Genomic DNA, 12153 nt, shown 5'->3' on the forward strand with positions numbered 1-12153 from the left:
TCGTGAATCAGTGAAATTCTTTGCTGCAGAGAGCTGACGAGGCTGGGTCATTCGGGATAATCTTAAGAGTTATGCGGACAAGGCAGGAAAGTGGAGTTGAGGATAATCAGATTCGATAGGACTCACGCAAAGGCGGAGCAGACATGATGGGCCAAATGCTTCTTCGGCTAATGTTAATAGAGAGGAGTACAATTAAGAGGCGTGGGTAAAAAGGAACTGTTTCTTTTGGCAGCAGCGTCATTAGCTGTAGGGTTTAATGTAACCTGCCAAAATCACCAGCAGGATTGTCGAAACAAAAATGAAACACAGTGCCTGAAAGGGCTTTGGAAGCAGATTCGATGGGAATTTTCAGGAGGGAATTGCACTATTAAGTGTTAAAGAGGAAGAATGTCAGGGTGGGGTCTGGGGGAGAGCAGGGACTAATTGGATAGCTCCTCCAGAGAGGTATGATGGGCTGAATGGCCTCTGCCCGCGCTGCAAGATTGTAGGTCCACACAATTGAACGGCGCAGTAACACAGTGAAATTCTGGTCCATGGTCTACTCACTTGGCATAAGCTTTCTCCACCAGCGCGCTCCAGAATTCATTCTTGGAATTGGAGTGACAGTAGATCAGCTGACCATTGACTGTAGGCAGGCGATCATCAACCACAACATCAATCCATTCTCCGAAACGCCAGAAGCGGAAGTGAAAAATCCCAGCATAGTTGTTGGGTCTGTCCACTGCCCATTCCTGTTCCTTCCAGTTCGGGATGACCTGTTCCCCACAAGGAGAGACAATGAAAAGGGGTTGGCAGATCAGCTCTTCCCAAAGCTTTGCCTGCTGACCATGCAAGTGATTTGTATGACATCATATCCTTGCTGTTCCCGCTTCTCGCCAGGTGCCACCGGTGCCCATTGACACCGTGGAGACCTCTGGCAGACATTGGCAACCACCTCCTCCCCCCACCCCTCCAGCAACACAGGCAAACTCATTCAATGCAAGGGAACTGAGCTCATTTAGTCAAGTTTGTGGATGGCGCAGAAATAGGTGGGAAGGCAAGTGATGAGGATGACTCAGAGTCAAGCAAGTGGGCAAAAAACTTGGCAGATGGTATATAATGTAGGTAATTGAGAGATTCTGCACTTTAACAATAAAGGCTAGAAAGATGAATGGTGCTTCAAAGGAGAAAGCGACAGTACAGAGGGGTTTGTGGGTCTGGTTGCATAAACCACAAGAGAGGGGAAAAATATAAAAGGGACCCAAGGGGAAGCTTTTTCATGCACAGGGTGGAATGAGCTGCCAGTGGGGATGGTGGGGCCTGGCTCAATTACAACACTTAAAAGACATCTGGTACATAATAGAATTATTGAATCCTACACTGTGGAACCAGGCTATTCAGCCCATTAAGCCCACTGAGCCCACATCAACACTCTGAAGAGCATCCCACCACTCCCTACCCCCATCCCCATCCCTGTAACCCTGCTTTCCACAGCTAACCCTCTGACCTGCACATCTCTGGACACTATGGGGTTTATAGCAAGGCCAATGCACCTAACCTGCACACCTTTGGACTGTGGGAGGAAACAGGAGCACTCAGAGGAAACCCACACAGACACAGGGACAATGTGCAAACTGAGAGTGGAATTGAACCTGTGTCCCTGGGGCTGTGAAGTAGCAGTGCTAACCACTGAGCCACTGTGCTGCCCATAATAAGAAAGGTTTAGAAGGATATGGGCCAAATTCTGGAAAATCAGACTTGATTAAGTTAGGATATCTGGTCAGCATGGACGTGTTAGACAATAATGTCTGTTTCTGTGCTGTGTACAACTCTATGACTGTATGCTTTAGATTAGATTAGATTCCCTACAGTGTGGAAACAGGCCCTTTGGCCCAACAAGTCCACACCACCCCTTGGAGCATCCCACCCAGACCCATCCCCCCATAACCCACACACCCCTGAACACTATGGGTAATTTCACATGGCCGACCCATCTAGCCTGCACATCTTTGGACTGTGGGAGGAAACCAGAGCACCCGGAGAAAACCCACGCAGACACGGGGAAAATGTGAAAACTCCACACAGACAGTCACCCGAGGCAGGAATCGAACCTGGGTCCCTGGCGCTGTGAGGCTGCAGTGCTAACCACTGAGCCACCGTGCCGCCCAATAGCATACATGTTTAGCAGGCAAATAGGAAAGGAAAATGTTGGCCTTCAAGCGGCATGGAATATGAAATAAGGAGGTCATGTCAAAACTATACAGTATATAAAACTATACTATACGAGTCAGACCACATAAGGAATGCTGTTAATAGTTTGTGAGCCCTTGTCCAATGAAAGATATGCTGGCATTGAAGGCAGTCCAGAAAAGATTCCCAGGGTTGATCCCAAGTTTGGAGGGACTGCCCTATGAGGACAGGCTGAGTAAATTGGGCCAGTCTTGATTTTTAAGTGCTCTAGATACTTAATTAAATAACGCTTCACCAGTGCATCTTAGCCAAATAATTCAGATGCTACTGCTGGTAGCACTGTTGGGTAACAAAAAAACTTATCAATCTCAGTCTTCAACATTTCAGTTAACTACAGGCCTTTAGGAAGGGGGATGGTATGACATCATATCCTTGTTGATCTAAAAGTTATAGCCATAGAGTCGTAAAGCAGAGAAACAGACCCTTCGGTCCAACCAATCCATGCTGACCATAATCCCAAGATAAACTAGTTCCACCTGCCTGTGCTTGGCCTGTATCCCTCCAAACATTACTTATCTAAATATCTTTTAAATGTTGCAACTGTGCCCACATCCACCACTTCCTCTGACAGTTTATTCCACATACGAACCACTCTGTGTAAAAAATTGCCCCCATGTCCTTTTTAAATCTTTCGTTTCTCACCTTAAAAATATCCTCTGCCCGGGGAAAAGACACCTACTGATCGCCTTATCTATGGCCCTCATGATTTCATAAATCTTTATAACGTCACCCCTCCACCTCCTACGCTCCAGAGAAAAAAGTCCCAGCTTATTCGGCCTATCTTTATAACTCAAACCCTCCATTCCCAACAACATCCTGGTAAATCTCTTCTGAACTCTTCCCAGTTAGTAATATCCTTTCTATAGCAGACTGACCAGAACGGGACACAGTATTCCAGAAAAGGCCTCGCGAATGTCCTGTACACCATGAACGTGACGCTCCAACTCCTGTGTGCAAAGGCCTGAACAATGAAGGCGAGCATTAATCTTGCTAACAAGTCCTGATGAAGGGTCCAGGCCCGAAACGTCAGCTTTTGTGCTCCTGAGATGCTGCTTGGCCTGCTGTGTTCATCCAGCCTCACATTTTATTATCTTGGAATCTCCAGCATCTGCAGTTCCCATTATCTCTGTTGCTAACAAGTCCGTTCTCTTAAGAGATTGTAGGAAGTGCTGATGCTGGAGAATCTGAGATAACAAGATGTAGAGCTGGATGAACACAGCATCACAGGAGCAGGAAAGCTTTGCCAAGCAGCCCCTGTGATGCTGCTTCGCCTGCTGTGTTCATCCAGCTCTACACCTGGTTATCTCCCTTCTCTTAAGCTCAGTTCCTTTCACTATCAACTTCTTTGTTTTGCTATGTGCAGAGGTGGTAGCCCATGAGAGGAATGCTGCAATACAGGAAAGGTAGGCCTCATTGTGAGCTGTTCAAAGCTTTGAGCTCGTTGCACAATCACTGCTGTTGTATTAAGGAGGCCCGGGGAGATTTAAAGAGCCAATTACCTTCTGCCACAAAGCGTCTCTGGAGGCTAAGCAGGAACAAGCAGCAACAAACCAGCAGTTACCCAACTGGCCCTGGTTCAGGTCATGGGCACTCATCCCATCCACAAAGAGGTGAGGGCTGTTGCAGATTTCCTGTAGAGAAAAGAGAGAGAAAGTAAAACATCACCTCAAGGAGATGCACAAGGAGAGTCTCCATTTTAGCACCCTAATTCGTTAAAATTACAGGGTATTCCTCCGTGACTTGTAATTCTTGTCTTCGAGGCCATATTTTCCATTTCCTTACCTGACGAGGAATGGACTTGAAGTGCAAGTTATTCAGAAAAAAATTCCCCAGTTGCGTTCTCAGCATGAAGGAGCGTGCCTGACGAGGAAAGGCTGAGCTCATACTCAGAGGTTTAACAGAGGGAGTTTGTCGTGATTGGAATGAGGTCAACCAGGTGGACCTCATAGAATAAGACTTCCATGGTTAAATCTGGTCCAAGGTCGTGAACAGACGGCAGAGTGAGATAAATGGAGGACTCACCAAAAACTCTTAACTTATTCCTTTATTTTTCTAGCTTAAACTATGAAAGACATCAAATGTAAACTATTACCAATTTCCTTATTTTTCTACTATTCTATGAAGTAATACGAAACTTTTAACTCATTTCTGTTACTACTTTGTACTGAGGTGCCATGGTACCTAAAATGGCGCTATGTGTGGAGATGTACACTGTACTCATGTACATCTACACTTGAGTAATCGTGACAATAAAATGTAAACTCTAAAACCTAATAAGGGAGCCCTGGCTGACAGATATAAACAGGAGAGTCAGAGGTTCTGTTCAGTCTAGATGCCCACTCTGTGCTGGTTGGACCAGAGCCAAGTACTATGCATTTGTAAATAAGGGGCGATTTGGTGATGGGATACTGGTCTCTGTGGAGTTATTCCAGAGGAGATCTTATTGGTTGATATTAGAGTTGCAGGGAGCTTGACAAGGTGGATGCAAAGATCACACTTCCTTGTTGTGGGAAAGTCTGGATCTAGGAGGCGCTGTTGAAAGATAAATGGTGTCCTATTTGAAATGGAGAGAAGAAGGAGGAATCTCTACTCTCTGAGGGGTATTGTCATTGACTATATTGAAGGCTGAGTTAGGCAATATTTAGATCAGGAAGAGTAAACCCAATGGAGGAAAAGCAAGAAAATGGATTTCAAGCCACAGCTGTGGTTGTATTGAGGGGAAGAGCAGGCTCGATGGGCTCAATAGCCTACTCCTGTCCCTACTTCCTACAATCAGTATTTTTGTCGCTGTATCACTCACATACAGCTGATGGGCGAGTGTTACGTTGGAAGGATGGACTCCAGAAAATCCATGCAGCACTTGTAATCAACAGTGAGAATTATTTTCAAAACAACCTGTTCGGTTCAGGCTAAATAAAAACCGAAAGAACTGCGGATGCTGTAAATCAGGAACAATAACAAATTTGCTGGAAAAGCTTAGCAGGTGTGGCAGCATCTGTGAAGGAAGAAACAGTTAACATTTTGGGCCTAGTGGCCCTTCCTCAGAAGATACCGGTTCAGTTCTGAGGAAGGGTCACTGGACCCGAAACGTTAACTCTGTTTTTTAATTCGTAGATGCTGTCAGACCGTCTGAGCTTTTCCAGCAACTTTGTTTTTGTTCAGTTCAGAGATGGTACGACACACCTCTACAGCAGGTAGGACTGCTGTCCCATAGATAGGGACACTACCACTATGTTGCAATGAGACTGAAGTGCAGTTAATTTATTTCTCCTGCATTTAATTCATTTCCATAATCACAATTTCCAGAAGTTCATTTCAACCAGGTAATCTCTGCAGTCAATTATCAGAGAATCATAGGAACATACAGCATGGAAGCAGGCCCTTTGGTCCAACTTGTCAATACCAACCAAACATCTTAAATAAACCGAACCCCATTTGCTAGCATTTGGCCCATATCCCTCTAAACCCTTTTCTATTCATGTACCCATCCAGATGCCTTTTAAATGTTGTAATTGTACCAGCCTCCACCACTTCCCTCTGGCAGCTCATTCCATACCCACACCAAACTCTACGTGAAAAAGTTGCCTGTTAGGTCACTTTTAAATCTTTCCGCTCTCACATTAAACTTATGGTTTCCAGTTTTGAACCCTCCCACTCTGGGGAAAAGACCTTGTCCATTTATACTATCCATGCTCCTCATGATTTTACAATCTGCTATAAGGTCACCCCTCAGCCTCTGACGGTCCAGGGAAAATAGCCCCAGCCTATTCAGTCTTTCACTGAAGCTCAAACCCTCTAGCCCTGGCAACATCCTTGTAAATCTTTTCTGAATCCTTTCAAGCTTCACAACATCTTTCCTATAGCAGGGAGACCAGAATTTCATGAAGTCTTCCAAAAGTGGCCCTAACCAATGTCCTGTACAGCTGCAACATTATCTCCTAAGTCCTACACTCAGTGCACTGACCTTGAACAATAAAGGGTAACCCAGTGAGCTGTAACAAAAGAATAAGTGAATCCCCAACCAGTTGACAGAGACTAAGTCTATTGTCAATTAACTATCAGTTACTCATTAAGTTTCATTTCAAAACTCAGACCCAACTGCCCCACACCTCAGGAAGGACATACTAGTCCTGGAGTGTGTCCAGCAGAGATTCACACAGATGATCCCTGGAATGGTAGGTTTAACGTATGATGAATGGCTAAGGATCCTGGGATTGTACTCATTAGAGTTTAGAAGGTTGAGGGGAGATCTAATAGACACTTAGAAGATAATGTATGGTTTAGAAGGGGGGTGGACGCTGGGCAGTTGTTTCCGTTAGGCAGGGAGACTAGGACACATGGGCACAGCCTTAGAATTAGAGGGGGTAAACTTACAACGGAAATGAGGAGATATTTCTTCAGCCAGAGAGTGGTGGGCTTGTGGAATTCATTGCCACGGAGTGCAGTGGAGGCTGGGACATTGGATGCCTTCAAGGCAGAGATCGACAAATTCTTGATCCCACAAGGAATCAAGGGCTACGGGGAGAGTGCAGGGAAGTGGAGTTGAAATGCCCATCAGCCATGATTTAAATGGTGGAGTGGCCTTGATAGGCCGAATGGCCCTACTTCCACTCCTACGTCTTATGGTCTTATGGTCTCCCTGCGCCATGGAAAAACAATGCGTACAAGAACAGGATATGCTGAAAGGACACAGTACGCAGGGTGGCACGGTGGCTCAGTGGTTTGCACTGCTGCCTCACAGCACCAGGGACCCAGGTTTGATTCCACCTTCTGGCGACTGTCTGTGTGGAGTTTGAACATTCTCCCCGTGTCTGTGTGGGTTTCCTCCAGGTGCTCTACTTTCCTCCCATGATCCAAAGGCGTGCAGGGTAGGTGGATTGGCCATGCTAAATTGCCCATTGTGTTCAGGGATGTGTAGAATAGGTGGGTTAGAGGGATGGGTCTGGGTGGGATGCTTTGAGGTTCAGTGTGGGCTTGTTGGGCCGAAGGGCCTGTTTCTACACTATAGGGATTCTATGACTCTAAGCCAAAGCAGCTAACAACTGTAATGAGGGGGGTGGGGGGAAATTAATTACAAGGTGTGCACATTATCTGAGCAACAGACAGAGGAAAGAAACAGAGAGAGAATTCAAAGTACTGCAGATGCTGAAATTCTGAAGGAAAGCAAATAAAAATAGATCAGAGCAAATTACTGCAGATGCTGGAATCTGTACTGAAAACAAAAAATGCTGTAAATCACAGCAGTCAGGCAGTATCCATGGAGCGGGAGAGCAAGACAACATTTCAAGTCTGTCTCCTCTCCACCTATCTTCTCCTCTATCCATCTTCGAACAGCCTTCCCCTCTCTCCCAATTTATTTCAGAACTGTCTCCCCATCCCCTTTTCTGATGAAGGGTCAGGGTTGGAACGTCAGCTTTTGTGCTCCTGAGATGCTGCTTGGCCTGCTGTGTTCATCCAGCCCCACGCTTTGTTATCTCGGATTCTCCAGCGTCTGCTGTTCCCGTTATCTCAGCCTATCTAGTCTCTCTTCATAGCTGAGACACACCAGCCCAGGCAACATCCTGGTGAACAAAAACAGAAGTTACTGGTAAAGCTGAGCAGATCCGGCAACATCTGTGGAGAGCAAGCAAAGTTAATATTTTAGGTTTGGCCACCCTTCTTCAGAATGGGTGGTTGTCTTCTACGCCCTCTTTGGTTCAATCACACCCTTCCTACAGCGTGGTGACCAAAATTGCACACAATACTCCAGCTGTGACCTAACTAACATTACAGACAGCTCCTTCAGAACCTCCTTGTTCTTGTATTCGATGCCTTGACTAATTAGACTAGATTCCCTATAGTTTGAAACAGGCCCTTTGGCCCAACAAGTTCACACTACCCCTTGGAGAATCCCACCCAGACCCATCCCCCTATAACCCACACACCCCTGAACACTACGGGCAATTTAGCATGGCCAATCCACCTAACCTGCACATCTTTGGACTGTGGGAGGAAACCGGAGCACCCGGAGGAATCCCATGGGGAGAATGTGCAAACTCCACACAGACAGTCGCCCAAGGCTGGAATTGAACCTGGGTCCCTGGCACTGTGCGGCTGCAGTGCTAACCACTGAGCCACCGTGCCGTATGTCTTCTTAACCACCTTCATCTGCCTGTTCCACTGCCTTTACAGATCCATGGCATGCACATCAAGAGCCCCTGATCCTGTTCAATTCCCGGGATCCTACCATTCAATGTGTACTCTCTTGCTTTGTTCATCCTCCCAATGTGCATCACCTCATACTCATTCAGGATTAAATTCCAATTACCACTACTCAGCCCCTCTGACCAGTCTGTCTATGTTGTCCTGTAGTCTACAGCTTTCACCCTCATTATTTACACAGAATTATTGTGTTGTCTGTGAACTTACTGGCCATTCCATGTATACTCATGTCTAGATCATTATTATACACATACAACAAACAAGGACCCAGCACTGAAGCCTGTGGCATACACTGAGTACAATCTTTCAGTCACAGAAAAACACCCTTCAATCATCTACCTCTGCTTCCTGCTATGAAGTCAGTTTTGGAGCCAAATTGCTGTGGATCTCATTGACTCTTAACCACCTAGCCAAGCTGCTATGCAAGACTTTGTCAAAGGCCTCACTAAAGTCCACGTAGACTGCATCAGCTGCGTTACTATTGTATCTGCACCTAATCACCTCCTCAAAAAATTCAATCAACTTTGTTGGACCTAAGCTATTTTTATTTGAGGACAAAAAATGCTGGAAATCATATATCAGGCAATTTACAATGTACTGGACTTGATATTGAGTTCAACACCTTTCAGACTGCAAACTCTCTCCCATTTCTTCCCTATCTTTTAGTTTTACCTGTTACATTCTCTGTCACCATGTCCTCTCTCCCCTCTCCCCACTCCAGTATGGCTATCCAAGATTACAAAGTGTGGGGCTGGAGGAACACAGCAGGCCAAGCAGTATCTTAGGGGCACAAAAGCTGATGTTTCAGGCCTAGACCCTTCATCAGAAAAGGGGGTTGGGGAAAGGATTCTGAAATTCCCATTATCTCTGACCAGTGTGGCTATCTGTTCATTCCAGTCTGGTAGTTAGACATACCATTCCAAGATCGTAAGAACTGCATATGCTGGAGTCAGTGGGAACACAGTGTGGAGCTGGAGGAACACAGGAGGCCAGGCAGCATCAGAGGAGGAGGAAAGTTGACATTTCGGGTCGGGACCCTTCTTTAGAAGAAACGTCAACTCTCCTGCTCCTCTGATGCTGTCTGGCCTGCTGTGTTCCTCCAAACACACCATTCTGATCACTTAATCTTTCTCCCCCAGCACTCCAACCCCTACCAATGCATAAATATTGCCCCCTGCACACTTCATGTCTGCTCCGATGAAAAGTCATCTCGACTTGAAAAGATGTATCAGAGATAATGGGAACTGCAGATGCTGGAGAATCCAAGATAACAAAGTATGGAGTTGGATGAACACAGTAGGCCAAGCAGCTACTCAGGAGCACAAAAGCTAAAGGCCGTGGGCTGAGAGCTAAAATATGGGTATATAATAACTTGATGTTGGACGACTGGCACGGGCGCAATGGGCTGAAGGGCCTCTTTCCATGCTGTAAAAGCTCTATTATTATGGAAGAGTTGGAGAAATTCAGCAGGTCAGACAGATTCTATGGAGAGAGAAACAGAGTTAACAATTCACAGTTAAATATTATTCAATTTGGAACTTGAAGAAACGGGGAGGACGCGCGCACACACACACACACACGCGCACGCGCACACAAAAACGCATACACACACACAAACACACACGCACACATTCACATACACACACATATTCACACACACACACACACACACAAACAAACACACAAACACACGCACACATTCACATACACACACATATTCACACACACACACAAACACACACGCACACATTCACATACACACACATATTCACACACACACAAACACACACGCACACATTCACATACACACACGTATTCACACACACATGCACACACACACACACACCCACCACCCACAGTAAAACAGATTCCATGGAAGGCAACAAGCTAATCAGTTTCAGTCATATGTTTTGTGATAACAAGCAGCCAGGCCAACAGAGAGAACAATGCCCTCCTCAAAGAGTGGCAAAGGATTCTCTTTGAAATAAACCTTCCTCAAGAAGAGTCTGAGCACAGAATTAGCTCAGTATTATGGAATGGAAGAGATGCCCAGGTCAGTCAGTATCTGGAAACAGAGACAACAGTGCGGAGCTGGATGAACACAGCACAGCAGGCCAGGTAGCTGTGTTGCTCCAGCTCCACACTTTGTTATTGCTGACTCCGGCATTGGCAACACTTGCTACATCAGAAAACAGAGGATATGCTTTGGTGGTGATGTCATGTCAGAACAATGCCATGCGGGATAGTTTGAACTGCCTTGAGGTTGTGGCTTAGCTTTCTATTCTGCATATTGAAGAGATGACCACCTCGCTCAATGCCAGAAGCTATTGTAAAAGACTGTATGACGGGGCCCTTCAAGATAATCAGCCAGATACAATATGGTTTTGTGAAAGAGAAATTAGGTTTATTCAACTTTCTGATGTCCTTTGATCAAGCACCGTAAAACTATAAGATGTAGCTGCAGAAATAGACCATTCAGCCCATGGAGTCTGCTTTGCCTATCAGATCATGGTTGACCTGATAATCCTTAGCTCAACTTTCCTGCCTTTGCCCAATAGCCCTTGATTCTCCTTCCTGATTAAAACTCTATCTCAGGCTTGAATGACTCAGTATCAACAGCCCTGTGCATTCAAGAATTCCACAGATTCACCACCCTCGTAAAGAAGAATTTTTGCTTCATCTTTGTGTTAAATGTCGCATCCCTTATTGTGAGTTGTTACTCTCTGGTCCTAGACGCTCCCACAAAGGGAAATAACCTCTCCACATCTACGCTGTCATGTCCCAAACCACTCAACCTTTTCTCATTAGACAGTCCCTCCATACCCTGTATCTGTCTTGTGAACCTTCTCTGGATTGTCTCTAACGTTATTACACCTTTCCTTCACTAAAGGGCCAGGAACTGTTCACAGTACTCCAGCTATGGTCCCATTAGTACCTTGTACAGTTTTAGCAAAACCTCCCCAACCTTTATACTTCATTCCCTTTGTAATAAAGGTCGACATTCCATTTGCCTTCCCTGTTGCCCGCTAAGGAGGATTAGATAGGGTGGTCAGTGAGAGTCTTTTTCTGAGGATGATGATGTCAGCTTGCACGAGGGGGCCTAGCTACAAATTGAGGGGTGATAGATTTAAGACAGATGTCAGAGGCAGGTTCTTTACTCAGAGAGCGGTATGGGCATGGAACACCCTGCCTGCCAATGTCGTGAACACAGCCACATTAGGGGTATTTAAACAGTCCTTGGATAAGCATATGGAAGATGATTGGATAGTGTAGGGGGATGGGCTTAGATTAGTTCACAGGCTGGTGCAACATCGAGGGCCGAAGGGCCTGTTCTGTGCTGTATTGTTCTATGTTCTATGTTCTATAAACGTGGATGCTAGCTTTTTGGAATTCATGCACCAGGACTCCCAGATCCATCTGTTCTGTAGCTCCCTGCAGCTCCCTTCTCCATTTAAACAATATTTGGCTCCTCTATTCTTCCTGCCAAGGTACATAACCTCAGACTATTCCATCCTTTACCCACAGTCTCTTGAACACAATTACTGATATAACAGTTACATTATGTTAAAGATCACCACCTTCCTATCATATCCATTAACATTGAACTACACAACAGACTGAAATTACCAGATCAGTTATCCTGCCTGCCTTAATGCCCTGCAAACTCACTGTATCTCTCCCACGTCTCCTGGTTAAACATTAGATTCTACCACCTCTGACAAA

The 12153-nt window shown here is 45.6% G+C and overlaps 1 protein-coding gene across 2 annotated transcripts in view; it reads right to left on the minus strand.

Annotated features, from left to right (window-relative positions):
• capn5a (calpain 5a) overlaps positions 1 to 12153 on the minus strand; it is a 100211-nt gene that overhangs the window by 27556 nt on the left and 60502 nt on the right. For both annotated transcript variants that reach the window (XM_048533535.2, XM_048533536.2), the window contains exons 3-4: positions 3729 to 3860; positions 547 to 755 (exon numbers count right to left, since the gene is read on the minus strand). In XM_048533535.2, the coding sequence (XP_048389492.1) occupies positions 547 to 755; positions 3729 to 3860 (341 nt within the window). The remainder of the gene's footprint in view (positions 1 to 546; positions 756 to 3728; positions 3861 to 12153) is intronic.

This window comes from Stegostoma tigrinum, chromosome 6 (genome assembly GCF_030684315.1).
Source record: "Stegostoma tigrinum isolate sSteTig4 chromosome 6, sSteTig4.hap1, whole genome shotgun sequence".
Classification (NCBI taxonomy): Eukaryota; Metazoa; Chordata; class Chondrichthyes; order Orectolobiformes; family Stegostomatidae; genus Stegostoma; species Stegostoma tigrinum.